The sequence below is a fragment of the Cryptotermes secundus genome, unplaced genomic scaffold (assembly GCF_002891405.2).
Source record: "Cryptotermes secundus unplaced genomic scaffold, Csec_1.0 scaffold55, whole genome shotgun sequence".
Lineage (NCBI taxonomy): Eukaryota > Metazoa > Arthropoda > Insecta > Blattodea > Kalotermitidae > Cryptotermes > Cryptotermes secundus.
Genome location: NW_019740654.1, coordinates 1,114,869 through 1,142,131, shown reverse-complemented (window position 1 = coordinate 1,142,131; position 27,263 = coordinate 1,114,869). Strand labels below are relative to the sequence as shown.

Sequence of the window (27,263 nt, the reverse complement as noted above, 5' to 3'; positions counted from 1 at the left end):
TTCTGAACTGGAGCATCTATCTATACGTAGAAGTGAACTGAAGCGTCTACCCACTTCTCAGTTGGAGTGTCTACTTAGTTCTGAACTGGAGCATCTGCCCAGTTCTCAGTTGGAGTGTCTACTTAGTTCTGAACTGGAGAATCTACCCAGTTCTCAGTTGGAGTGTCTACTTAGTTCTGAACTGGAGCATCTGCCCAGTTGTCAGTTGGAGTGTCTACTTAGTACTGAACTGGAGAATCTACCCAGTTCTCAGTTGGAGTGTCTATTTAGTTTTGAAATGGAGCATCTGCCTAGGTCTGAAGTAGAGTATCTACCCAGCTCTGAACTTGAGCATCTACCTAGAACTGAACTGAAGCGTCTACCCCGTTCTAAACTGAAGCATCTACCTACTTCTGAACTTGAGCGTCTACCTGCTTCTGAACTGGAGCGTCTACCCACTTCTCAGCTGGAGAGTCTACTTAGTTCTGAAGTAGAGTATCTACCCAGCTCTGAACTGGAGCGTCTATCTAGAACTGAACTGAAGCGTCTGCAAAAGTTAGCCATGAATTAAATACGGTATGGGTGCAGCGAGGCGCAGCGATGGTCAAATGCCATATTTCTAACAGGAAAACTGTCCAGTCAGCGCTGGAATTTGAGAAGTCAGTCTGCCTAGTCATTTCAATTTTGTAACGAATGCGATACGCTACGGAATTTGTTACCGTAAAAGCAACTTTTGACGCGGAATTTTATTTACTTGAATAGGATTTGAGGTTCCACACCGGTGGTCACGAGGATTACTATCTTCTGGGTTATAACGCCTTATAGTCCGTTGAAAGTCAACAGACGTTTGGGAAAAACATATCGCCTCCATCTACAAGGTGGAAGAATTAGCCGCGAAAGAAACCAGAGGCAGAGCCGGTAGCAAGAAGGGTACAAACAAACTCCGTGGTCTGTAGTCCGCAAGCGAACTATACTGACCGAGCTACCACCGCTTGTCGGCGTAATTAGTGCCAAATTTTGCTGATAGAGGGTGTCACGTGATCACCGCAAAGAAACCTCACGGCCGTTAATTTCGGTTTTCTAGACCGGAGCCGATATTTCCTTGAAATAGCTCCTCAATTATCCTCACGAGGCTGAGTGGACCCCGTTACAGACCCACTACTACTCAGAAAATCTGGTAGTACCGGGAATCGGACCCGGATCCTCTGGGTCTGTAGCCAGGAACTCTGATCACTAGACCACAAAAGGGATCCAGAATACAGTACTCTTTCTTTATTTGTGATTTATTTAACTCTGCTGTAAGTAACTCAAATTATAGCGCCAAGTACTGAGATGATCAGTGAATAATGCATTAAAAAGAATTCCGAAGTGATAGGTCATGGTCTAATTAGATATCTCATCCTGAAATTTGTCTGGAAAAACTGAAAAGGCTAAGACAAATCTCAGTCAATATGGCAAGGGTAAGAAAGCGTAAAGTTGTCCTGTCCCTGTGCTTAACTAATTAAGCACTATGCCATAAAGGTGTATGGGGTAGTGGATGTATGGATCCACATTTTCTTGATCTCGGCACCAGGTGGAGGTGAGTGGTCAGCTTCACGCCCCGGCCGCTTCACCCTTGGGGAAATAGCACCGGTACTCATTGGATAGGAGGTTGTGTGGACTCCAGAGCCGGTCTGTACAGACCTGGGTCTGGGTCAAGAATTATAATTCTTGACCCTACCAGTACTCGAAATCCGACCGCTCGGTCGTCCAGCCAGTAGCCGGTCGCTATACCAGCTCTTGGGATAAGGGAAGTCTCGAATACAAATCAGTAGTCAACCCATCGCCTGTGATTTACTTTATGATGCGGCAGTGCAGGAGTGCAAGCACTAAACTATAGAACTGCAGCAATAGGAATATTCGTATGAAAAAGATGGTGACAAGGGGGCGGGGTATGATCGGTATAGGAAATGGTGATCAGCATTCAATTACTCGCATATCTAAAAACTGTTTCAGTAATGGACATGTAAAAACAATTTTGCCATGGTCCGGCATTGTTGGCTAGGACTTCGTGGGGACAGTCGAGGGCACAGAATTCAAGGCACGGAGCATGGCAGTATGTCACAGACCGCGGGAAACTCCATGGAACCAAGTCCTTCTTGAGAAGCTAGCCGTAGCTCAGCTACTCAAGAATTTCCAAATATTTTACAGAACCAGAGGTTTCATTACCATGGTCACAGGATCACGCCACTGGTTCCTCTCCTGAGCCAGATGAATCCAGTCCACGCTACCCCATCCTATTTCTCTAAGAAAAATTTTAATATTATCCACCCACCTACGTATTTTCAAATATATATACTCAGGCAGTACAGTAAATAGTTAAGGACTGGGAGGGGGGGAGTCGATGAATTGGGGTTCAATTCTCAGCAGGGAAAAGGGTTTTTCCCTTCTTCATAGCTTCCAGACCAGCTCTGGGGCCCACGCAGCCTCCTGTACATTGGATACCGGAAGATCTTTACTCGGGGTTAAAGTGGCCAGGACGTGAAGCTGACTATTCACCTCTACTTAGTGCCGAGTTTAAGCATACATGGATTCATATATCCAATGTCCCATATCTCCTCATGGAGTAGGGCTCAGTTAATTACACACGAAGACAATTGTACCCTTGCCTTCTTTACCCATATAAAAGGGAGAACATGGGCTGAGGGTGTTCTAGAAATATTCACTGAATATAAAAATTGGTTTCAACAGAGAAGAATTCACAAAGCAACGGAGATAACTGCATAATAATAAATCTCACATTTGTTATTTTTCACCAGATGTTGTTAGGATGAGGCAATGGAAAAGAAAGAGAAGAACAGAGCGTGTATGAAGTATGGCGGAGATGAGAAATGAAAAAAGGTATAATATGTGGAAACCGTGGAGCGCTTCGGACCTTGGCTCCTTTATTAGTTTATTAATCTGTTACACAGTTAGTAAGACCCCTTGGACATAAGATCAGCCCGTCGCAAGTTCGCTACCTACACACAAACAGAGAATAAACGTAGATAGATATCACTGTCTCGAGTGGGATTCGAACCAACGACCCCAGTTTTCGAGCACTCGAAGACGGTCAGTATTATAAATACGCCCTGCAATTATCTTAAGCGTAGTTAAGACTGCGTTAGATTTAAGACGCGTGATCTTCAAATTACGCGTTCAATACTTTAAATTAATTTACTGTAACATTTAATACACGCTCTAAAGTTGAAGGTATACCCAACACCAACCCTTCTAACTAATTAAATTTTCAAACATTGAAAGTCCGTCAAAGTTGCAGAAAACGGAACCTGAAAGTAACAAAGGAGGTCTAATCGATAGAGCAAATGCAAGAAGGGAGAAGTGTAATTCCTTGGGATTTCCTTCATCCATTATTTACGAAGCTTATGAATCGGATAAATGATGTAAGAGGGATCAAGAATAGAGCGGGAACCCGATTAAATGAAAGTGAGATCCCCTTATGCCCCATAGCACAAAGACAATTGATAAAACTCCTTGATCTTTCATTTGGATAAATTGTATGAAGCGAAATGCCCAACGCAATACCACAACATCTTCCAAGTGAACTTCATTTGAACGTGTCACAGTTCCTTATCACGAAGGGGACTCCAGATATGGAGTCATGGTGGCATAACTCTCATCTGGTATGGAACAGATGCCGCTGCCCCTTTCAAGGAACAGAATCACCATTGACACCTGATGTGGAGGAAACAACACTTTCCAATTTCATACCAAAATTTAAACTTTTAACTCCAATGGTTCCTTAATCATTGTCATCAACCAGAAAGCCGAAGATGTGTTTCCGTTTTATCTATGTTATTATTTTGAGTTTCAGAAAAATGTGACCTGGACAGAAGTTGAATATTTCCTAATAAATATTACCACATTTTTTTTTGTTTCGCCCACCTCAGAATTTAGCACGGCTGTCATGTTCGTATTAATATTACTAACATAACTACAACTTGCGAAATTCGACTATCTTGCAATTGCTTGCCATCTGTACCTAAAGAACGTGCATGCCACCGTACACATTTTCACAGTGGTCATTTTTTTTTAATTTATCTAATTTTTATATGAGACGAAGTTTCCAAGATTGAATTTTCTCCGTCGCAGGTAAAGACAGAGAAATCTAGCAGACGTTGTGGAATTAAAATACACAACGATTTAACATCCTGAAATAGCCTGACATCTACATTGCATGAATTTATATATCAACCTACATATATGTGTTTCTTACTTCACCTCAGTAGTTTGTACACATGTCATGTTGATATTACAAGACACAATAGAACTATAACCGGTCTAGAAAACCGAGATTATGGGCCGTGGGGATCCGTTGCGCTGACCACGTGACACCCTCTATCCGCAAAAGTTGGTACTAACTTCGCCGACAAACAGCGGTCGGTGCAGTTCGCTTGCGGACTACAGGCCACGGAGTTTAATAGAACTTTAAGACGCCGTCCAGACCGGCCTCCTATGCAATAGGTACCGATGGCTGTTTCCCTGGGGGTAAAGCGGCCGGGGCGTGAAACTGACCACTCACATTCAACTAGTGCCGAGGTCAAGAAAATACGCTTTCACTGCGTTGTGCTTAAATAGTTAAGCACAGGAACGACTTTAACTTTTATAGAATTGTAAGACATAAATTCAATATCCTGAAATATTTTCACACGTACACGTCATGAAAGGGTATTAACTTCCTCGAATTTATTTGGATAGACCGAATGACCTAGACAAGTACACGAAGTTCACATATTTTTTCTTTATTGCTAGTGGGGTGGGACTAAGTCCCTTGTACTGCGGCCACTTCTGGCCTATTGTACCAGCCCCAGATGATAGGTGAGGGTGATTGTGGAGCAATTGGTGGAATGAAGATTGGCAGGGGAAACCGAAGTACTAGGAGAAAACCTACCTCAGCGCCACTTTGTCCACCACAAATCCCACTTGAGCAGACCCGGGATCGAACCCGGGCCGCCGCGATGGGAAGCCAGCGACTAACCGCTTGAGCTATGGCGCGGCCCGTAGGTCACATAAGTTTATATTCCCATTGTAAAGTAGGCTAAAAGCTTAAAGCCTCTCTTTTCATAAAACTGTCTGCATATACTTGCTATTGTTACGCTGCGAACATGAAGGTCATTTACGTTCGCAACGTCCCAGTAATTAGCAATAAATGTGCCTATGTAAACATACAAATTGGTGTCGTAAAGTCCGGCTCCCTCCTTCCCGGTCAGTAAGTATGAAAATTAGTGGAAACGTCACAAAACTACATAACCTTTTTTTTTCGTCAGGAAACGTCCGTTTAATAGAATATTCTAGTTGAATGCACAAACACCTCATAACACCAGCTACAGTGACGGCATGGTGCGGATGGAATGGAAATCACGCGACTACATGGATTTTATATAGCTTCTTAGGGTGTATATAATCAATGAGACAAAACAAAAGCTAAAGACAAGTTCACCATCCAGAATTACGTCTAACCTGGAAGGAGACTCAGAAGATAGAGACAGGAAGTTCTTATGTCACGTTGGTATCTTTTTACCAGATTACGCAACCGTCACAACCCCAGAATATGGCAAGTCTTCATTTCATCGCCGTCAGAACTTTAAATCTCACAAAGCCTCTCATAGTTATCACAAGAAATTATGAGCTTCAATAGACACACATACGAAACCTACATAAAAAGTTTTCAAAATTTAATAGGCTATGAGGGGCTATGTTACAAGCCGGAAGGTCGCGGGTTCAAGTCCCGATGAGGTCATTGGATTTTTTCAGTTGATCTAATCCTTCCAGCCGCACTAGGCCCTCGGGGTCGACTCAGCCTCTAACAGAAATGAGTACCAGGAATTAATTAAATAATTTTCCTGGGGAGTAAAGCGCGGCCGGCGCCTAAGGCTGACAACCTCACCGCCATCTTTGAGCCGATTGTCTAGAAAATGTGGGATCCTAAACGTCTCACAACCCTATGGGCCTTCACGGCCTGGTACAGGGATAGCTTTACTTTTACTTAATATAAAAGCAGCTTCAATTTTTAACAGTGTAATATAAGTAACATTAGTACAGGGTGTCCGGATGAAAGGTATCCAAAATCAAATAATTATATCTCAGAACAAAATTATTATACACATTTATGAGTTACACCGTTACAAAGGGAAAATATCAAAATGTTTTTCTGAGTATATAACTTTCTCAATAAATTGAAATGTGGGCTCCCTTGGCGGCACGACAAACATCCAGGCTTGAAGCATGTTTGGTGTTACCATAGCCACAGCGTCCCTTATGTGGGCTTACAGGTGGTGAGGGTCGTTGATCTTAACCTGGTAGACAGTGTTCTTCACATAACCCCACAAGAAAAAATCCACTGGGGTTAAATCTGGCGACCTAAGAAGCCAAGGGATTGGTTCATCTCTGCCAATCCATCTCCTAGCCATCTCTCTATCCAGGTGATTCCTAACATGGTGGCAGAAATGAGGCGGCGCATGCGCGTAAGCCGGGCATGAAAAAAAATTAAGAGTTTTCCTTTCCGATGACATCAACCGGATACGTGTATGACAATTAGTTTCCGAGATATACAGTTTCATTTATCCGGGCACTCTGTATTTAACCGGATAGCATTGACAGAACTACAATAATTAGCAAGACTAACAAAAGCTACCAATTTTTATCTGGTCAATATAAAAAGTAGCTTCAATATTTATCAAGCTAATTAAACAGCTTAAATTTTTAAGTGGATCATATAAAAGCTAATTTAACTTTGCTCGAAATAACGAAAAGAATAGAGTTTCTATTACTGACATCGCTTAAGTAGATCTAATATTCAAAGACGTGAATAAAAGAGAAGGTTACAGAAGAAGATGGGCAATAAAGTAGTCGCCCTTCCAAATCTATTTTTCGATATAAACCAAACGGACACAGAGACATTGTGAAGGCTATTTCAAATGCGGCTAAGAGATTGGGGCCTGATTGAACATAATCCTGAAGAAGTAGAACAACAAACTCTTTTAAAAGTGTGCGTCATGTTGTGTGTTGTAAATAAGGTATATAAAGGGATATGTATGGCCGGTCACGGTAGCCGAGCGGTCTAAGGCATGTACTGTCTTCGCTCGCTTGGAAACCGGGATCGTGGGTTCGAATCCCACTCAGGGCATGGATGTTTAGTTTGTGTGTATGCGTTTTTCTGTGTTTGTGTACGGGTAGAGGCCTTGCAACGAGCTGATCACCCGCCCAAGGAGTCCTACCGAATGTGTAAGATCTAGTAAAACCGAAGTGAACGGAGAAGTTCATGGAGGTAGGCCTAGGCCCACTGGGGCTGTAGTGACAAGGAGAAAAAGGCATATGTATACGGCGTGCAGTCTACACAACAATATTCTGTATTTAAAAAACAAAGAAGACACTGCTGTATCAACATTTGTTTATATTTGTTTTTACAAACGCAACATGTTTCGACCCTCATATCTTGCCATCATCAGGTGTACAATACTGATGCTTCAGATATTGAATTGCAATTAATTCTTATCTAATTCTTAAAATAAGGATCCTTATTGTGTCTTGAAAGTAATAAATTCATAAATTTAGTATTTTGGGTCAAAATTTAAAATTTAAAATGCTTAGAAAATAAAATTTTAAACTGATGATGGCGGTGTGAGGGTCCAAATATGTTTCATTTGTAAAAACAAATATAAACAAATGTTGATACAGTAGTATCTTCTTTGTTGTATTAAATGCAGAATATTGTTGTATAGACTGATGGTGTTTGTGAACAGGGTGTTGAGGATATTCGGACCGGAGAGGGATGAAGTGACAGGAGGTTGGAGAAAACTGCATAATGAGGAGCTTCATAACTTGTACACTTCTCCAAGTATAATTAGAATGAACAAGTAAAGGAGGATGAGGTGGGCAGGTCACGTAGCACGAATGGGGGAGACGAGGAATGCGTATAGGATATTGGTGGGAAAGCCAGAAGGAAAGAGACCACAGGGAAGACCAAGGAGTAGGTGGGTGGACAGTATTTGATTGTATCTTAGAGAGATAGGATGGGATGGTATGGATTGAATAGATCTGGCTCAGGATAGGGACCAGTGGAGGGCTCTAGTGAACATGGTAATGAACTTTCGGGTTCCATAAAATGCTGGGAAATTCTTGAGTAGCTGCAGAATTGGCGGCTCCTCCAGAAGGGCTCAGCTCCGTGAGTAAGTAAGTAAGTAAGACTGCCTACCTTATATACCTTAACAAAAACTCTACTCGTCGGCAAAGAGATGTTTGAGCCCTGTCAAAACACAGCCCTTCACTTGCATTCTCCCTCCTCTATTTTTTACTCGGCCCTCAGAGTTCTGATGTAGTATGTATGCTACTATCGATTATAGGCTTCTCGAAGTTGCACGATAAACCGCATTCATGCTGGATGCTTTCTGATTGTGGCACGCCGCTAGCCGCACACAGAAACATTGGCACATAAAATGAACGCTTAATGAAAATACTCTCTCCGTTCGGCTACGCGCGTTTTTAATTTCTGAAACTTCTTGACGGATTTAAATTAAATTTTATATCGGGATCTGCTCTAAAGTTGGACTAATTTAAAGTTCTGATCCCAGAAGACCGATTTGTCTGGGTACATCTAGTGAGGATAAATTGGTTTAAAAATAAAAAATATTTTGAACGAGGATTCGAATCACATCCTAAAATCATAGCGCAATAATTCATCGCTTTAGCAGCGGTGGTGAGTGTTCTTAATTTATTTTTTTTTTCAATTCGCTTAGTGGGGGTGGAGCCCAACTGGGTCCACTCGGCACGGCGGCCACTGATTGGCCTATTATAGCCTGCCCCGGGTGATTACGATGATGGAGAATTTGGTGGGATAAAGATTGGCAGGGGAAACCGAAGTACTCGGAGAAAACCCGCCTCAGCGCCATTTTGTCCACCACAAATCCCACTTGACCAGATCCGGGATCGAACCTGGGACGCCGCGGTGGGAAGCCAACGACTAACCGCTTGGGCTATGGTGCAGCCAGTTACTGTGCTTACTGGCAAGATTACGGGGTGAATTTAATTACTAGGTCCGTGATAGTAAACGAGACTTCATGCGGTGTCCATCAAATTACTTCTTTCAAATTATGTATCTCACAATTAAACAGAAAATCATAATTCCGTGGCCCTTTTCTACAGTGGTTCACAAAACTCACTATCTAATACGAGTTAAGAATTTGCTCCCCTGAACAGCCAGGCTAGGAAGCTTTGCTCAGGCCCTGGTTGATATCCATGCAGAAAATTGACTTGCTAAGTCGTTGACGTCATGCATACTCCCCCCCTCCCCATTTTTTATATATATCTTGAACACTTCTGCAGTGACATACTTATATAAGATCTGCATTAGAGACTTAGAAGATCATCAGCATAATATTAAGAATATTTTGAAAGCAAATGAAAGCCGCTGTGGAGAGAACAAGTCTCTATTAGTTACAGAGCTTCAATTTCAGTACCTTTTGGCGGACGTAAACATTTCTTCCAGACCATGAATGTAAAATCACGTGATTCAAGCACGGAACAGCTGTGGAGCATGGAGAGGGGGAATTCAAGCACCGCTGAACAAAATGTCCTCGATAAAAACGAACATATTTTACACCTGACTCAAGCAGTTCCAGGCAACGTTAACAAGATGGCGGAGTGCAAGAACCAGCACAAGTTGACTCATTCCGTAAAATGTATTAAAGCATCCATAACAAAAGGGGAATATGCTACTGAAGTAAGGGTAACAAATCAAAATTAAGTTTTATTCATACTGTGGTCAGGTTAAGACACCATGTAGTCTGACAAGTGGTTAAGTACATTTCAGAGGAACCTGCTTCCTTTATATTCACTGCAGCCTTGAAGTTCGAAAGAGCATGTTTCTCAGTGAATCTGGTAACCTCCTACCAGACTACATACAATCATAATCCAGAAGTTCGCGATGTTAATTAAAGTGACAATCACAAAGAAATTAGTTATATATTCACTTCTTAGAATTTTGTGACCATTCAGATAAAACTGTTGCCTTCACATTAGTTACCTAAAAGTATACAGATTTACATATATAAAACTACAATCTTATACAGCTATGAAACATGTAATTTATTTAATATTTTTAGATTGATGGTGTTCGAGAATAGAATGCTGCCGACAATATTCGGTCTTAAAAAGATTAAGGAAGTTACGTAATAAAAGCCTTTACAATTTGTATTCATGGCCAATTAGCTCACTTATTACAGTAATTAATCAAGAAAAATATGGTGAACAGGGCATGTAGCACCCATGGTAGAAATGAGAAATGCATACAGAATTATAGTCGGAACATATGAAGGGGAAAGAACATTTGGAAGACCTAAGTGGTATATAGGATGATAATATTAAAATTAATATTAAATAAAGTTGATTTGAGAGTGTAGATTGCAAACATCTGTCTCAGGATAGGGACAAGTGGCACGCTCTTATGAACAGGGTAAAAAATAAACATTCGGGTCGTATGAAAAGGGATAATTTCTAGCCTAGATGAATAAATATTAGCTCTCAGTAATCATTCTCTTCCATCGAATCGGTCGTTTAGTTGCTTACATAGTTAACTAGTTATTTGCTTATTTGCATAGCGATGAATTTATGAAACAGCTTTAGAAATGTATACATTAGTGGAGGGAAGAGAGTGAATGGTTCTTCTTGGAATACCATTTGAGGATGTGCCCAAATACTAACCTAAATCTAGTCTGTCAGATGTGCAGGATTTTTTAACTAAAGTGAAAACAAATTGGCGGCCCTGTCAGTGGCCTATATTTTATCACTCTGGACAGAATAGTGAAGTATTTAGATGGGATAAAATTTTGTGAAACTGGAAGACAAAAAGGCACTTAGAACATTCAGAATACCCAGAAAATATTCGCTGTCCACTTAGTATAATTAATGATGACATGACATAAAGTCAGGCATTGCCTCTACTCTAATCTGGTATTAATTGCATTTAACACCATTAGCCCGGGAAAGATTATAGAAAATGAACCTACTAGCGGAATTACAAACGTTGATTCCGTATTTCTGAACGTAGGACATATTAACAAAAACGACTCCATAAATGTTTTCCATATATCATCCAATGACCATTCCTACTCTTACACTGGAGGGCTTGGTTTCAAATTTTGGTTTAGAAAGAGGCTACCATGACTCAGGCAAATACGGGAATAGCACTTCAAATTAAGCCATTTCAGCTTGATATCACATCCTCGCCAGCTAATTATTCACTAATCATATTGTGGTGTATAGGCCCGTTGCTATGCAACGAACGCGAAACAAACAAGGAGACAACAGCTGTTGCTATACAGCGGCCAGCTCGCCAATGGACTAGCTGGAAAGCCGTGTTCTCTGCGAGGTCCGCGCTGATGTATGAGCGTTCAGCAATGGATACATCAACAGAAGCCCTCCCAACGTTAGCAAAAACAAACAAACAAAAATCCGATCATATGCTCTATCTTTACCAGAAGGACAAGCGGGCACTGCCTGGGAACCTTCAAAATCGGAGATATAGTTTCTTCCCCACCCCCCACTGTAATGTCTCTCACTACGACCATCAACAGAAGAACGGCGTTTTCTGTGCGGTCAGTGCCTAGATGTTATAAGCTGGAAAATTAATGGAGCAGTTCAGTTCATTTGGGTGAACTGCAGGAAAGTGAAGAGTTATTTGGTGAATTAGAGTCATTGTGAGCTGTTGTTGTTAGATGCTGGTAGCTGATATACGGGGATAGTTCGGGAATTCAGAGTAAGGGGAACGTCCGGCGTTAGAAGTCGTTAACAGGCAACGACTGAAGAAGACACTGCAGGCTGGAAAAGACTTAAATATGTGTTGTAGTGAAATACATAGCGTGTCTATTAGCGATAACGCTATAGTTACTTGTACTTACAATCAGTAAGTAAATCCAATTACGAATCCAAGCCCCGTCTATTACCACACTATATCACGTGACAATATCAATCTACATTATATGCCCTGAGCTACTGGAAATGTTGTTATGTAAACCAAGAATAAATTAAAAGGGTGTGTCTCGCTGAGTCCGCTCTGTTGACACCTGTATATCCAATTTGGGAATATGTCAGGAATTCTTTTCAGTGAAGTGGTTTCCTACAAACAAAACTAAACTACAAACTCCGTGGCTTGAGTCCGCAAACGAACTATACCGACCGAGGGACCGCCGCTTGTCAGCGAAGTTACTGCCAACTTTAGCGGATAGAGGGTGTCGCGTGGTCAGCGCAACGAATCCTCACGGCCGTTAATTTTGGTTTTCTAGACCTGAGCCCCTATTTCCTTGAAATAACTCATCAATTATCCTAACGAGGTCGAGTGGACCCCGTTCCAGACCCAGATCCTCAGAAAATCTGGTAGAGCCGGGAATCGAACCCGGGACCTCTGCATCTGTAGCCAGGAACTCTGAACACTAGACCACAGAGGCGGTGAGTAGTTTCCTACTAGTAACTAAAATTAAATTTGTATGATGTTTCAAAATAGTTATGTTGAAGTGTCAAGAGATGGCAGAACGTGCTCAGCTACTAATGACGCCACATTATAATGATGTACAAATCTAGTTCGTAACATAGAACGCAGTAACCCACAAATTGAAGAGAAGGAGAGGAGGAGGAACTCTCAGAGAGGGAACATGAACACATCACAGTGTGTGTTACACAAGAAATCCAAGTTTTTTCTTTATGATAACGTATAATTTGAAACGAGAACATCCTCTAACGGACAACCCAGATTCTTATGCAGTCAAGGCCCGTCTGTTAACTTAGTGGACTCTGTTAGCTGAAGAAAGAATTTGTGCAAATCGCCCGCACAAGACCGTACAGTGCCCCGGATTTCCGAGTTTTCTTAATTACAGAAATAATTTTTATTGTTTTACTTGCATGCAGATGACCGCCTCTGTTGTCTAGTGGTCAGAGGTCCTGGCTACAGATACAGAGCTCCAGGTTCGATTCCCGGCGCTACCAGATTTTCAGAAAAGTAGTGGGTCTGAAACGGGGTCCACTCAGCCTCGTGAGGATAATTGATGAGCTATTTCAAGGAAATAGCGGCTCCGGTCTAGAAAACCGAAATTAACAGCCGCAGGGATTCGTTCCGCTGACCACGCGACATCCTCTATCTGCTAAAGTTGGCATTAACTTCTCCGACAAGCGGCGGTCGCTCGGTCGGTGTAGTTCGCTTGCGAACTAAATCCACGGAGTTTGTTTGTTTGGCTGGCCCGGTTGCTATTTCTTAAATCCAGTCCTGCCTATCGGCGTAATAACAATCATCTGAAACCGGCAGTAGAGCTAATGTCCGAAACGTCGTATCAAATTACAATTCAAACAACGCCAATATCTAGACCTACAAAAAAGATAAGTAAAACATGTACGAAATTAAGATCTACTACTTTTACTTGGAATATGTGTTACTGACTTTCTCAGTATAGAGGGGAATACAAGGGAAATTACGCTTGTGTCTGCAGAGGGGAACATAACCTGTGTAACTAAGGGCTCATTGTTTCTGACAATATTTGTGCTATCTTGAATACTGTGGCATGTAGAGCCGTTGATAGGCAACGACTACGACATAAGCAGCTATACAATAGCCGTTGCTATGTAAAGGCTCTGCAAATAACTGCTGTTGCTAGGCAATGGCTGAGTAGGGATCACGTAGATATCTCAACATACGCGAACGCAACAGAGGAAGAGTATTTTCTGCGCGGCCTGTACCGAGAAGGACAATTTGAGCAGTGCGATGCGTACATTTCATAAAAGCCAAGCATATTCACAACAGACAAACCCAGAAGACAAACAGACAAACAGAAGAACTATTACCGCAAGGGTTCAGTTACAAAAAGGAGAAAAATTCTGGCCGAGAGCCTCAAGGGGCTTGGCGCCAAGATGAATTGATCAGTGATAAACCGCCAGTCGAATATTTTGCTTTTAATTATATAATTAAATATTATTTTATTATATTGTACATTATTCCATCTTTAAAATTCTAGCTCGTCGCGCACATATTGTGATAATGACAAGGAATATAACCATCCTGAGTGGAAAAATGGGTAGAGGCACTTCATCCAGTCGAAACAAATATAATTTGTATCACTTAGACATATGAAATTGCGAAGAACGCAATGGGTAATCATATGATTCAAGTGATGTGCATTTTTCCACGGCTGCCTGTTTTACTGACAATTACACGTCTAATTTTCGTGGGTTCCAATTTTTTGTCATCTCTCGTAACACAATTCAATGCGCATTTCTGAACTTGCTGCAAAGAAAATACAGTGGAAGGTCATGACTAAATGAACTACCACAAAAAGTCGCCATGTGTTGCACAATTCGAAGTGAGTCAGCTGTGCACAGTGAGACCCAGACATACTGGTATAATCCGTCCAGCATTAAGAATACATTATAATATTATAGGCTACCACTTCCAGACTAAGCCCTGTGTAATATTATGCAATCTGCTGCTTTCCTACAGCAAAGAATTGTTAGTCCACAGTCAAATTACAAAACTGACCACCCCTTCTCAGACATCCGAGACTGATTAATCAATAAATTTACAGCTGTCCTCCATGAATGAAAATCATTCATAATCCATAACTGTACTGCTCGCAAGATATAAGGAAGATGACATGACCGGTGCATATAGCACAGATGAGAATTACAAAATACGTAGAAGGATTTGTCGCAAAAGCTAGCAGAGGAGAGGATAATATTAAAATGGTCCTTAAAGAAATAAAGACTGTTGTAAACTGGATTCATTTGGTCCAGGTCAGGGACTAGGAGCGGGGTTCTTGTGAATATAACCATAATTATTTCCAGCTCCATAAAATGCAGGAAATTTCTTGATTTGTGAAGCAGATATTAGCTTAGGAAGGTCCTATATAGCTTCCGAGGAGGGCCGATTTCCTTCCGGAAACCTGCCGCGGAAGACATTCTTGTAAGAACAAAGAGATAAGTATCCCAGTCATAGCACTGTCCTTGTTCGAATGACCTCTGTCCTCTGATATGTAATCATCTGCTGAGTAATATAAAACCTCAAAGGATTGCTCAACCATGTCCCAGTTACTAACACTCTATATATCTATAGAGCTTAACTGAGTAGATTTTACCTGAAGACGGAGACAGAATCCAGACTCCGAAACGTTGTATTTTGAAATATAAACAGGACGATGGATAACGTTCAGAAACATAATATTTATACCAACAATTTCAAAAGTAAGTGCACTAAGACTGCAGTACATATTTGTAATCAGAATATATGAACTTGACTATTTATGGCGTTATAGCTTAGTGGTCTGATCAGGGGAACGCCCCACAAAACATATCAGCAAAATTCATTTCCAATAAATTTCCATGATCATATTTAATTAAAGGATCTTTTCCTGTTACCTTACGCAGTACATTCTTTATTTCTATGCTAACATAACGCTACACTGTATTAACTATGTATAATTACGTTAGTAGACGTCGAAATATGGCCGTATAATTTTCAACTGGTGTTCTTAAAAAACATCCCCCTCCAAATTTCCGAGTTTCCTAAGCGAAATATCGTACGTAAGTGGGAAGGATTTAAACGTCACAGTTCTTAAAATTTGCTCGTTCGCAGATCGGTAAAACAGCAGCGTAGGGTAAATATGCTCCCTGCTTCACATTGTGCACGAAAAATAAATCTACAAATATACTTATCACTCGTTCACTTACGCATGGAGCTGAGCCCTTCTTGAGGAGCCGCCAATTCTGCAGCTACTCAAGAATTTCCCAACATTTTATGGAACCCTAAAGTTCATTACCGTGTTCAAAAGAGCCCTTCATTGGTCCCTATCCTGAGCTAGATCGCTCCAGTCCATATCATCCAATTCTATCTCACTAAGATCCATTTTAATATTGTCCACCCACCTACGTCTTGGTCTTCCTAGTGGCCTCTTTCATTATTTCTTCCCTATCATTATCCTATACGCATTTCTCTGCTCCCCATTTGTGCTACATGCCCTGCGCATCTCTTCCACCCTGACTTTATCATTCTAATTATACTTGGAGAAGAGCACAAGTTATGAAGTTCTTCATTTTGTAGTTTTCTCCAACCTCCTGTCACTTTATCTGTTTTCGGTCCAAATATTCTCCTCAGCACCCTGTTCTCAGAGACCCTCAGCCTATGTTCCTCCCATAATGTCCGAGACCAAGTTTCACACCCATACAGAACCACAGGCAAAATTACAGTTTTGTGTATTCTAATCTTTATGCTTTTGCACAAGAGAAGAGAAGACAAAAGGTTCTGGACTGAATGGTAACAAGCATTACCCGAGTTCAATCTCATCCTAATTTCCTCTTGAATCAGGTTTTGATTTGTTATCGTCGTTCCAAAATATCTGAACTGTGCCACATTTTCAAAATATCTGTTACCAAACTTTATATCCTGATTTTGCCCTGCATTTTGGTGACGAGACAGCAACATATACTTAGTTTTCTCTGTGTTTACTTCTAGAGCAGCCTCCTTACTTGCGTCAATTAAAGTTTGTGTGTTTTTCTTTATGGTATTTATGTTATATCCCAGTAGATTCACATCATCAGTATAGATCAACAGGTGATATGCCGATTTAATTTCAAATATAATTATTACCAGTACGTCTAAGCACGTTTATTTATCATAAAAAAACTGAAGCCTTAATTTTGGTACAGATGATTAAAATATACAAGACTTCGTATCACACACATGGAACACTGTCAAGGACAAATTACACACAAGAGCACAGAACTGTCAGCCATATTATTGTTCAGCGGCCTGACATCATCAGCATGAGTCTGCCTCCCAATTTCTGCGATGTCCAGCGACAGACTGCGGACCTCCAGTTCATGTCTATACCAACCGGCGTTCAGGAGCTCCCAAATTTCAGGTCCTTTTATACTAAAATGGATATATTCAAATTTCATCTTTTCGCTTCCTAGTCCTGCCAACACCCCATTCGCATTCAAATCCCCTGCAAGTCTGGGCGTATAGAAACGATTCCAATATAGGTACAACTATCCCTACGCTTAATTAAGCACCAATTCATTAACACGTATGGGGGGAGCCGACGTATGTTTCCACGAATTCTTTGTCTCGGCACTATATGAAGTTAATTAGTTAGTTTCACGCCCCGGCCTCCTTATCACTAGGTAAGGACCACCATGTACCGAGTGGGTACGAGGCTGGGTGGATACCATTATACCAGAAAATTTTTCTTTGGATATCTTTAACGTCTTCTCTGTTACGTCGAAATAAATAAACTGTTTTGCGTACTGCTCAAAAGTCTGCTACGTATTACTTGCAGCTTTTACTTGTGACACGAATTTCCTTGGATATTATCAGGTCGTAAATTTTCCAAAAGACCATAAAAAAGTTTTGTGATTGCTGATACGTAATGAGTGCCCACGCCAATGTTAGTTGTGTTTATATTGCACCATTTAATCTCACACTGCCCTATTTTGAATTCTATCGCTGCGGTTATTCGACTGAGTCACAGACTCGACGTTATTTTGAATACGTTTTTATGTAACAGCAGCAGCAACTGGCTTTATGCAACTCCCGGAAGGCCAATTAGCAAATCATTTGTTCTGTAAACTGAAGCCGGTTTCCGCGACAACAGATCGTTTCGGTAACCACATTCAATTGGATCTATTGAACTAAACTGAGGGGTATATTCCAGAATAGGTTGGGGAGAGGTTTAAATGTAGATCACACTGATCGAATGTCAGAACTAAAGACGGACACTATGGATCACTTTAGCCATCCGGTTCGTTTGGTTTGGATCATCACTGAGAACTGGTCTAAACATCCGTTCTCTTCGGACCCTGTAAAGGAAATGTAGTTCTTCCTTCAGGATTACATTCTGCTTCTTTGAAATGTCAAATTCTTCGTCAGTTCGAGTTCAATTGGCGTTTTTTCTAGAACTCTGTTTCACCACTATTGTCATTCACAAGGCAGGAATAAAGTTGGCTCGCACTTAAACCCAAAGGCGAAGAATATGAACAATTACAAAGGAAAAATTAATCCGGAAATGTCAGAAATCGAGAATGAAATAAATTCATTTTTTTTACAACATCCGAGTTCTATGAAATTTAAAAGCAAACGGAACTTTATAAAGATTTCGATTGTCTGAGATAACGCCACGTAGTCTGATGAAGTCAACAGACATTTCGAAGGAACATGTCACCTCCTTCTTCAGGACTGAAGAGTGAGCCAAACAAGAAAGAAGTATGAAGCAGGCTGCAAGCGTTATATCCCAAAAGAGACAACTCCCAATAACCACCGCTTTGATAACCTGAATTTCTAAATAAACGTATTTATTTAGCTTCATATGTTGAGTGGGACACATTTCAATAATGAAATATAAAAGGTAAAAAAGAAAGGTAAAGCTATCTCTGTAACAGGTCGTGGAGGACCACAGGGTTGTCTGACGTCGAGGCTCCCACATTGTCTAGACAATCGGTTCACAGATGGCGATGAAGTTGTCAGCCTTACGCGCCGGCCGCGCTTTACCCCTAGGAAAATTCCTGGTACTCATTTCTGTTAGAGGCTGAGTCGACCCCAGGGCCATAGTGCGGCTGGAAGGATTAGGTCAAATGAGAAAGCCAATGAGCTCACCAGGATTCGAACCCGCACCCTTCCGGCTTGTAGGATGGTGCCTCAACCAACTACGCAACCTCGTGCCTCGCAGTACCACATTAACTATTTCTTTAAATATAATTAAAATAATAATCTAAACTGCAATTTTAATATAAATTTGTGACAAATTTGACAAAGGTAATCTTTACGGAAGAGAAACGTCTGCAGGACTGTCATGCCGTGCTGACTGGGAACTCGTTACCAACATTTCGGAGTCACGTGTCGCCTCCATTTTGAAAGCAGAAGAGAACTCTGGCAGTGAAGGCGGCACATTCCTCCCACAGGTCGGCAACGACCCAGAGACCTCACGGCACTATAGCCCAGAAGGCAGAGATCTTCACTCGTAACATCGGCTATTTCGTTAGGGGCGTTGGAAGGTGGGCGTACAGCCTACATGTTTAAAGTTCAGGATGAAGGCGAGAGGTAGATTATAGGGGACTGTCTTCTGTGATTAAAGCGCGGGGTGGAGCAGAGAGATCCCGACATTTCTGACGTATATATAGCTTCAGTCTTCAGGATCGAAGAGTAAGTCAAGTAAAAAACCAGCTGCTTCACCTTGCCGCCGGCTTACGCTGGTATTTGTTTGACTTGTCCTTTGACCCTGAAGATGGAAGTTATATATTTCTCCGAAACATCGGGCTTTCTCCCAACTACACTGCGTTACAACATAGAAGACGGTATTCTTCATAGTCGCCGCCGTTCGAACCTCGAATTCAATAGGATTTTTATGTACTCTTCTTTTAAGGCCTTGACAGTGACTCAAGGCTACATTATGTGGAAAGATCCGACCAGAGTGAATAATGAACTGGAAAGATTTGGTAGGAAGCCGTCGTGACCCAGTCGAGGTACTATCATGAAATTTCTTTGGAGGGACTGAGGATATACAAGAAAAGCTTCTGTCAAGGTAGCCGGTGATGCGGCCGAGATTTGAACACAGCACTTCTCGAATACAAATGTAGACTGTTAGCGCCAGATCAGCCTGTTCGGTAATAATATTATTCACTCACTTACTCATGGAGCTGAGCACTTCTTGATAAGCCGCCAGTTGTGCAGATACTCAAGAACTTCCCAGCATTTTATGGAACCCGAAGCTTTATTACCGTGTTCACAAGAGCCCTCCAGCGGTCCCTATCCTGAGGCAGATCAATCCAATCTATACAATTCCATCCCATCTCTCTAAGATCCATTTTAATATTGTCCACCCAACTACGCCTTTGTCTTCCCAGCGGTCTCTTTCCTTCTGTCTATCCCACCATCATATACGCATTCCTCTTCCCCCATTCGTGCTACATACCCAGCCCACCTCAATCTCCTTGACTTGAACATTCTAATTATACTTGAAAAAGAGTACAAATTATGAAGGTCCTTCTTTTTCGTTATTATTATTATTATTATTATTATTATTATTATTATTAATTCTCAATTACTGATTGATTTCATTGATGGGTATGATATGCAACCCCGTCATGAGCCTTATCAGCTTAAATGAATAACAAATATTTATACATTTGCATACTGATCTATGCAGTAACTGTTTACAAAATTTGCTACATTGATTCTGTGTTGACTATGGATCTAGTGGAATAGTGACATTTAGAAAGAATCATTCAATAAATTTTCCACCCTATGGTGAACCCGAAGGTTCATTATCGTATTCACAAGATCCGTCCACTTTTTCACATACTGATCCAGACTAATCCAGACCACATTCACACGCTGTGATTCTTCAAGATCTAACTCAATATTATCTAGGTCTCTCAATTTGTCTCTTCCATACAGGTTTTCCTTCAGAAATTTTGTACCAATATCTCATTCCCCATTCGTTCTTCATGTCTCACCCATCTCATCCACTTTCGTTTCATAAATTTAATAATATCTAGTGACGAACACAGATTATGAAATTCCTTGTTATTCAATAGAGAGGCTCACTTTTTATTCACATATCGTGTAAGAGCGCTGTTGGTTCGTGTAAAGTTCTCTCTAGCTCGCTCCAAATTGAGTTTGCATCAGTGGGCACGGTAACATATAAAGCAGAGACACTTTAATTAATTTCGTAGATACGCACTGGAACATAAAATGGAATCCTCTGCTTCGTTTTCAATTTCTTTGGAATTTCTTTCTCAAGTCTCAACTGTAATATCTCTTCGTTCTGACTTATACAGCCCCTTCTATTCCTCACCTCCACCACATCCTCTTTTCTTCAAGTTTATCAAATCTCTTCCCACTCTAACTTCTTTCTTCAATAAAATTCATAAGCTACTTCGCTGAAATGTTCTCGGAACAGACTTTAAATCTTAAAGATAACGTATTTATTCCACTAATCAAAATATCATCCCTCGGTTTTTCCTCTCAATTACCCGCAGTTTTAACACAAGATCTCTTTAAACATTGCCACATTCATATCTAAATTCTTCGGCACTATGACAGCCTAATTAAATGCTGAATCAATAACACAGTTTGTTTCAGATTGCCATTTGTACAAGTAAATGCTTTAATATCTCCCATTTTGTTTTTATACGAGTAAAACAAAATGTCCACAAAGTATTATGAAGTGTGATAATGGGAATTTCTTTATAAACAGAAAAATATACTTCACCAAAATTTTGTAAACTTGCAAATACTTTTTACCTTTCTTTCTGTCATGCAGCTCCTCTTTTTCCATTTGTAATGAATTTATTCATTTACAACAAACGTGTAAAATCTAGGCATAGTATGAAAATCTTACGTGACAATCTGTTCATGACATTACTTCTAAACCTAGTGAAAACCTTATAATGAAACCTAACTGCAATATATATCTTAAGAAATATCAGAAAAATTTGATATCGACTTATATCGATCAACTATAAGTAGCTATTTTACACGAATTTCAAACTGAATTTTATTCATTTTCTCTGAAAATATAATTATATAAAATGTCTATATTGTGTAAAAATAAAGTTAATTGAAATATTTTCTATTATTTACCGAACTGCAAGTAAATACATGAGCAATGTAATTTCTTATGCAGTGTAATATCCACAGCGCGATTAGCTTTGCAACAATAGACATGTGTCTGCAAAGAATGAACGCCTAGAGCAGATAAGCCTATGACAGATAAGAAATAACGTATTCAGAAAACCACTAGGAAGACGTAGATTATTATTATTGGAAGGGGTGGGTTTCCCCATGCACCGCGACTAATAGTCTATTGTACGTCCACCTTTGATATTCTACCAGTCTCCATAACCTGCCGGTACTGGTGCTCGCTATCAGCCCCGTTCAGCCAGCGAGGCTGGCTGTGGTACCCGATGCTTCCCCATCTACCGGAGGCATTGGAAACTACTTGGGCGGGAAACGTTACCTAATTTTGCTCAGAGGTATCCTAGAGATATGAGGATCTTTTACGTGCCGTGAATCTACGACACGGGACCCACGGCTTAAAGTCCCTACCGGAGGACTTGTTCCCTGAATTTTTCCGCCCTTAAAAATTCCACGACCTCCGCCGGGTTTCAACCCGCGTACCTTGAGTCATGAGGTGGGAACGTTACCCCTAGACTACGGAGGCCGCTTAAGACGTAGATGTAAGTGGGAGGTTAATATTACAACGAATCTTAGAGAAATAATATGGGCTGTTATGGAATGAATTGATCTGGCTCAGCGGGGTATTATGAATATATTACTTCGGGCTCTATAAAATTTTGGAGAAATTCTTTAGTAGCTGAGTGACTGGTGGTTTCTCACGAAGGACTCAGCTTCATAGAGTTAGTTATATTCTTTTACTTTCGCTCATTGCTATTAACTTCCTTTCCCTAGTGCGCAGACCAGTGCCACAAGGGAATAATCCGACTGTAGCAAGTAATGCTAAGTTCTGTTGGTTATGAGACCATATCTTTTCAGAAACCATACAAAATCTCTTACTTGTATAGACTTCTCCTGGCACATATTTGTCCGGATTTCCGCTGATCTTGATTCTGAAGCGATGATCTGCTTTTGTCTTGGGTGGCATGTGACCTCCAGGCTCACGATCACAATGAATTGCGCATGCGCTGTGAAGCTCGGTAACCAACAGGAGGCAAAGGATGAGATGCGCTCCACCTCGCATTTTGAGAAACTGAAATGAAATAAACTATAGATTAAAAACTTCATAAGTACCGTTGTGAGAACTCAAATCCTACAATTATAGAGACATTTTATACAAGGGCGAGTTTTTTTTTTAATTTTTACCTCTTTTAACGACGCTTCACTGAGTGCGTTGGTGTAACAGGGTCAAATGGTACAAGTATTCTGAAGGATAAATCGGAAAGCACTTGGAAGGAAGATACGTGTTTAAATATAAAAGGAAAAATGAAATTATTTCTGTCCTTAAATAAGCAACATATCAAGAACACATATGAAGGAGTGGAGGTATAAGGTGAGAGGTCAGGTTTTCGGCTTTTGAGTAAATTTCTGCTGGCCTTCATCAGCATAGTCATTCTTGATCCCTGGCCGTCAGAACACATAATCACGTTTTTTTATTTCACGAATCTGACTAAGCAGTGAGACTGTGTGGTCAGATTCACAACCAGCAGATTTTCCGCCCAGGAAAGTAGCCGCCGGTACCCATTACAGGGGAGGCTGGGTGAGCCCCAAAACCAGTGTGGATGTTGCTGGGAAGGGAAAAATCTCTTACCCTGCCGGGTATCATACTCGGATTCCTCGGTCATCCTGCTCGTAGCCTACTCACTATATCCACTGAGCTACCACCCGAATGGTTGCCAAGAGTGATTGAGAGAAAAATGAAAATCCTCAAGTATCATAAGCGGTTTTAAGACAGAGAATTGAAACTCGTATTTTCTGAAAATGGAACAGAAGCTGTAACCACTACACCATGAAGTTCTGTTGTCGTCATCGTCGTTGTTGTTGTTACTGTTATCGTTGCTGCTGTTGTTCTTGTTACTGTTATCGTTGTTGTTGTTGTTGTTGTTGCTGTTATCGTTGCTGCTGTTGTTCTTGTTACTGTTATCGTTGTTGTTGTTGCTGTTGTTGCTGTTATCGTTGCTGCTGTTGTTCTTGTTACTGTTATCGTTGCTGTTGTTGCTGTTGTTGTTACTGTTATCGTCGCTGTTGTTGTTGTTACCGTTATCGTTGCTGCTGTTGTTGTTACTGTTATCGTTGCTGTTGTTACTGTTATCGTTGCTGTTGCTAATGTTATCGTTGCTGCTGCTGTTCTTGTTCTTGTTACTGTTATCGTTGCTGTTCTTGTTCTTGTTACTGTTATTGTTGCTGCTGTTGTTGTTACTGTTATCGTTGAAGTTGTTGTTGTTACTGTTATCGTTGCTGTTGCTGCTGTTGTTGTTGTTACTGTTATCGTTGCTGCTGTTGTTGTTCCTGTTACTTTTATCGTTGCTGTTGTTACTGTTATCGTTGCTGTTGCTGCTGTTGTTGTTGTTATTGTTATCGTTGCTGCTGTTGTTGTTCCTGTTACTTTTATCGTTGCTGTTGTTGTTGTTGTTACTGTTATCGTTGCTGTTGTTGCAGTGGGTGTTTTATATGATAGGTCATAAAACAGTTTTTTTTTCAAAATCACACCAAAGAGAACGGTGGACCTCAATGCAATATTGAATATTATTCGTCAGCTTCTAGTTCCGACCGTTTTCACTGCAGCGGAAAATGCCCCTGGTACACGTTGGAAAACAGGCAGACTGAACTATCGTCACTTTTTTTCGTTCTGGTATCCTGAATGTTTCGCAGAAGAACACAGGAATGTCTCCACGACATTTCGAGGTTTCATATGAAAACGCTATCCACCCCCTGCGATACGCAACTGACTGTTCCCCAATAGCATTACATTGGGTCGATCAAAAGTGAATCCGTTTGATGTCATAGCAATGTTATTCACGCTTGACTGTCTATTCACTGGCTTATACCCTCGGTCTGACTATAGGCTGTCCTAAACTCAGAGTCTCAGCTTAAATTCTGCGATAGTCTTTGAACAAGCAAACACTAATCCCTTCTATATCCCTTCCAATCAATAATTGTCACTCATCCCCCTCCGTTTTAAGTTTTTTTATTTTTTAATTCTCACAGTGGGGGTGGAGTCCAGCTGGATCCACTCGGCACGGGGGCCACTGATTGGCCTATTGTACCTGCCCCGGGCGATTATGATGATGGAGAATTTGGTGGGATGATTGGCAGGGGAAACCGAAGTACTCGGAGGAAACCTGCCCCAGCGCCACTTTGTTCACCACAAATCCCACTTGACCAGACCCGGGATCGAACCCGGGCCGCCGCGGTGGGAAGCCAGCGACTAACCGCTTGAGCTATGGCGCGGCCTGGTTAGTTAGTTGGTTAGTTAAGCTGTAATTGAATAAGGTCGTTACTAGGATTCTGAAACCGGAATACAATCCTTTAGGAACCACAGGTCTGCAGTGCGTTAAAAGTGCCCAAGAAACAGACGACATGGGCGAATAGTGGTACACGTATTATGGAGGGACTGATGCTTCTACAGCAAGTGGCGCTTGGACTCTAAGCAGAACAGTCCTGAAAATACCAGAATATAGACAAAGTCTAAATACAAAAACAACAACAAAAGTGACGTAGGATATGAAGTTCTCACAGCCGTCGTTAAGAAGAGTTCTCTCTTCGGGGATACAGCGTCGCGTCGTCAACGGAAAATCAACCGACGTTTCGGAAGCGACATGTTACTCCGAAATGTTGAACTACTTCCAACTTGACCAGATAGCGTATCCCAGAAGAGAGAACTCTCCAACGATTACGATGATAACGATAATAATAATAATTAACGAAACTTGTTCTTCCAGTAAAAGTATTTCAAATAAATTTCACACAAGCTAACAGTAAAAGGTAAAGGTATTCCTGTAACAGACCATGAAGGCCCATAGGACTGTGAGACGTTGAGGCTCCCACATTTTCTCTAGACAACCGGCTCACAGGTGACGGTAAGTTTGTCAGCCTTATGCGCCGGACACTCTTTACCCCCCAGGAAGATTCCTCGTACTCATTTCCGTTAGATGCTGCGTCGACCTCAGGACCATAGTGCGCCTGGAAGGATTACATAAATTGAAAAAAAAATCCGATGACCTCCTCGGGAATCGAACTCGCGACCTTACGACTTGTAGCATAGTGCCTCAGCCAATTAAGTTACCGCGCGGCTCCCACTAACTGTGAGTAGGCAGAATTATCGATTTGGCAACGTAATTCGTAAGGTTCTACGATATTAATAACAATATTAATATTAGTAAACTAATGCAGAATGAGTCTGTCAGGCTGTTTGCCTATACCACGAAGTGAAGAAGAGGTGCCAATTGGAAGACCTAAATGTAGAAGGAAGATATTTAGAATAAATCTTGGATGTGGGGCTCCAGAGTGTTTACAGGCTCCGTTGGTGAGCTGTTGTGAATAATGCAATGAACCTTCCAGTTTCATATAAGACAGATTTTCATGACAAGCTTTAAATCATGCAACTGGTTACAGTGTCTGTAATTACGTAACTTTGTCCAGACAAATGTGCGGGAACCCTCCATGCAGATGTGCAAATTATGAAGCTGGTGCTATTAGTTCATGAACTTATGACCTTCATGGTGATAAGATTACGGCCATTGCCAATAGGTCACAATTTTCCCAGAGATTGTAAAACTAGAAGAAATTTTCAGGCTACTCCAAATATGCACTTTCAATATTACTGTAACGTGTATACCCATTGCTAGGGAACGGCTTGGTAAACACATTCCCGCAACACACGTGCATGTAACAATAGAAGGACATTCATGGCTATGTAACGGATCAGTAAACACGCATCCTTAACAACAGGAGACAGCGTTTTCTGTGTGATCCTTGGTGATAAGTTACTGTGACTACGAAAGTGTAATATGTGAGTGTACTGAATCAGTATCTAACCAGCTCCTTGGGACACAGACTTTCTGAGAGGCTAACTCAAGATGTTTTCCGAATTTTGCAGAACAGAGAAGTTCATTACCATGTTGACAAGAGCCGGCCATTTGACCCTAACATGAGCCAGATAAATCCAGTTCACGTCATCAAATTACATTTCCTCAAGACATATGCCTGGATTTTCCAAATAGTCTCTTCCTGAAGAAAGCAGTCTTCTGGGATTTGGCACCCTGTATATGTGGTGTTAACCGACGTTTCGGAGGAACGTATCGCCTCCATCTTCAGGGTAGAAGAAAAAATATAAGAAATCTGCAAGCGAAGAGACCGTGAGAACCGGTAAAAGCAGACTGTCTGCACAGTGACCACATATACACGGTGCCAAATCCCAGAAGACTGCTTTCTTCATAGTCACCGCCGTGAAAGCCTGAAATCTTACATAGTCTCTTCCTGTTATCCGACTGTTATTTTGAATGAATATCTCATCTCTCTCCCGTGTTACACATTCCGTTTTGTGTCACCTTCATTAATTTGATCACACTTACGGCAAGAGAGCAACACTCGTTGAGAATTTAAAGAGAATTTTCGTCATTTAATGCATAAACTTTAGTAATATTAACTTCCCCTGCTTTCTCTCGTATTCACTTCCGACTCTACATGCTATCGAATGATAATCGAGGCCGACGTTTAACGTCACCTCCCCATGAATAACACGAATAAATACTCAATTACA

At 41.1% G+C, this 27,263-nt stretch overlaps 1 protein-coding gene across 6 annotated transcripts in view; it reads right to left on the bottom strand.

Annotated features, from left to right (window-relative positions):
• The window catches only part of LOC111872318 (spondin-1), a 62,136-nt gene that overhangs the window by 24,324 nt on the left and 10,549 nt on the right, over positions 1 to 27,263 (bottom strand). For all 6 annotated transcript variants that reach the window (XM_023866060.2, XM_023866059.2, XM_023866062.2 and 3 more), the window contains exon 2: positions 22,562 to 22,754. In XM_023866060.2, coding sequence (XP_023721828.1) covers positions 22,562 to 22,754 — 193 coding nt within the window. The remainder of the gene's footprint in view (positions 1 to 22,561; positions 22,755 to 27,263) is intronic.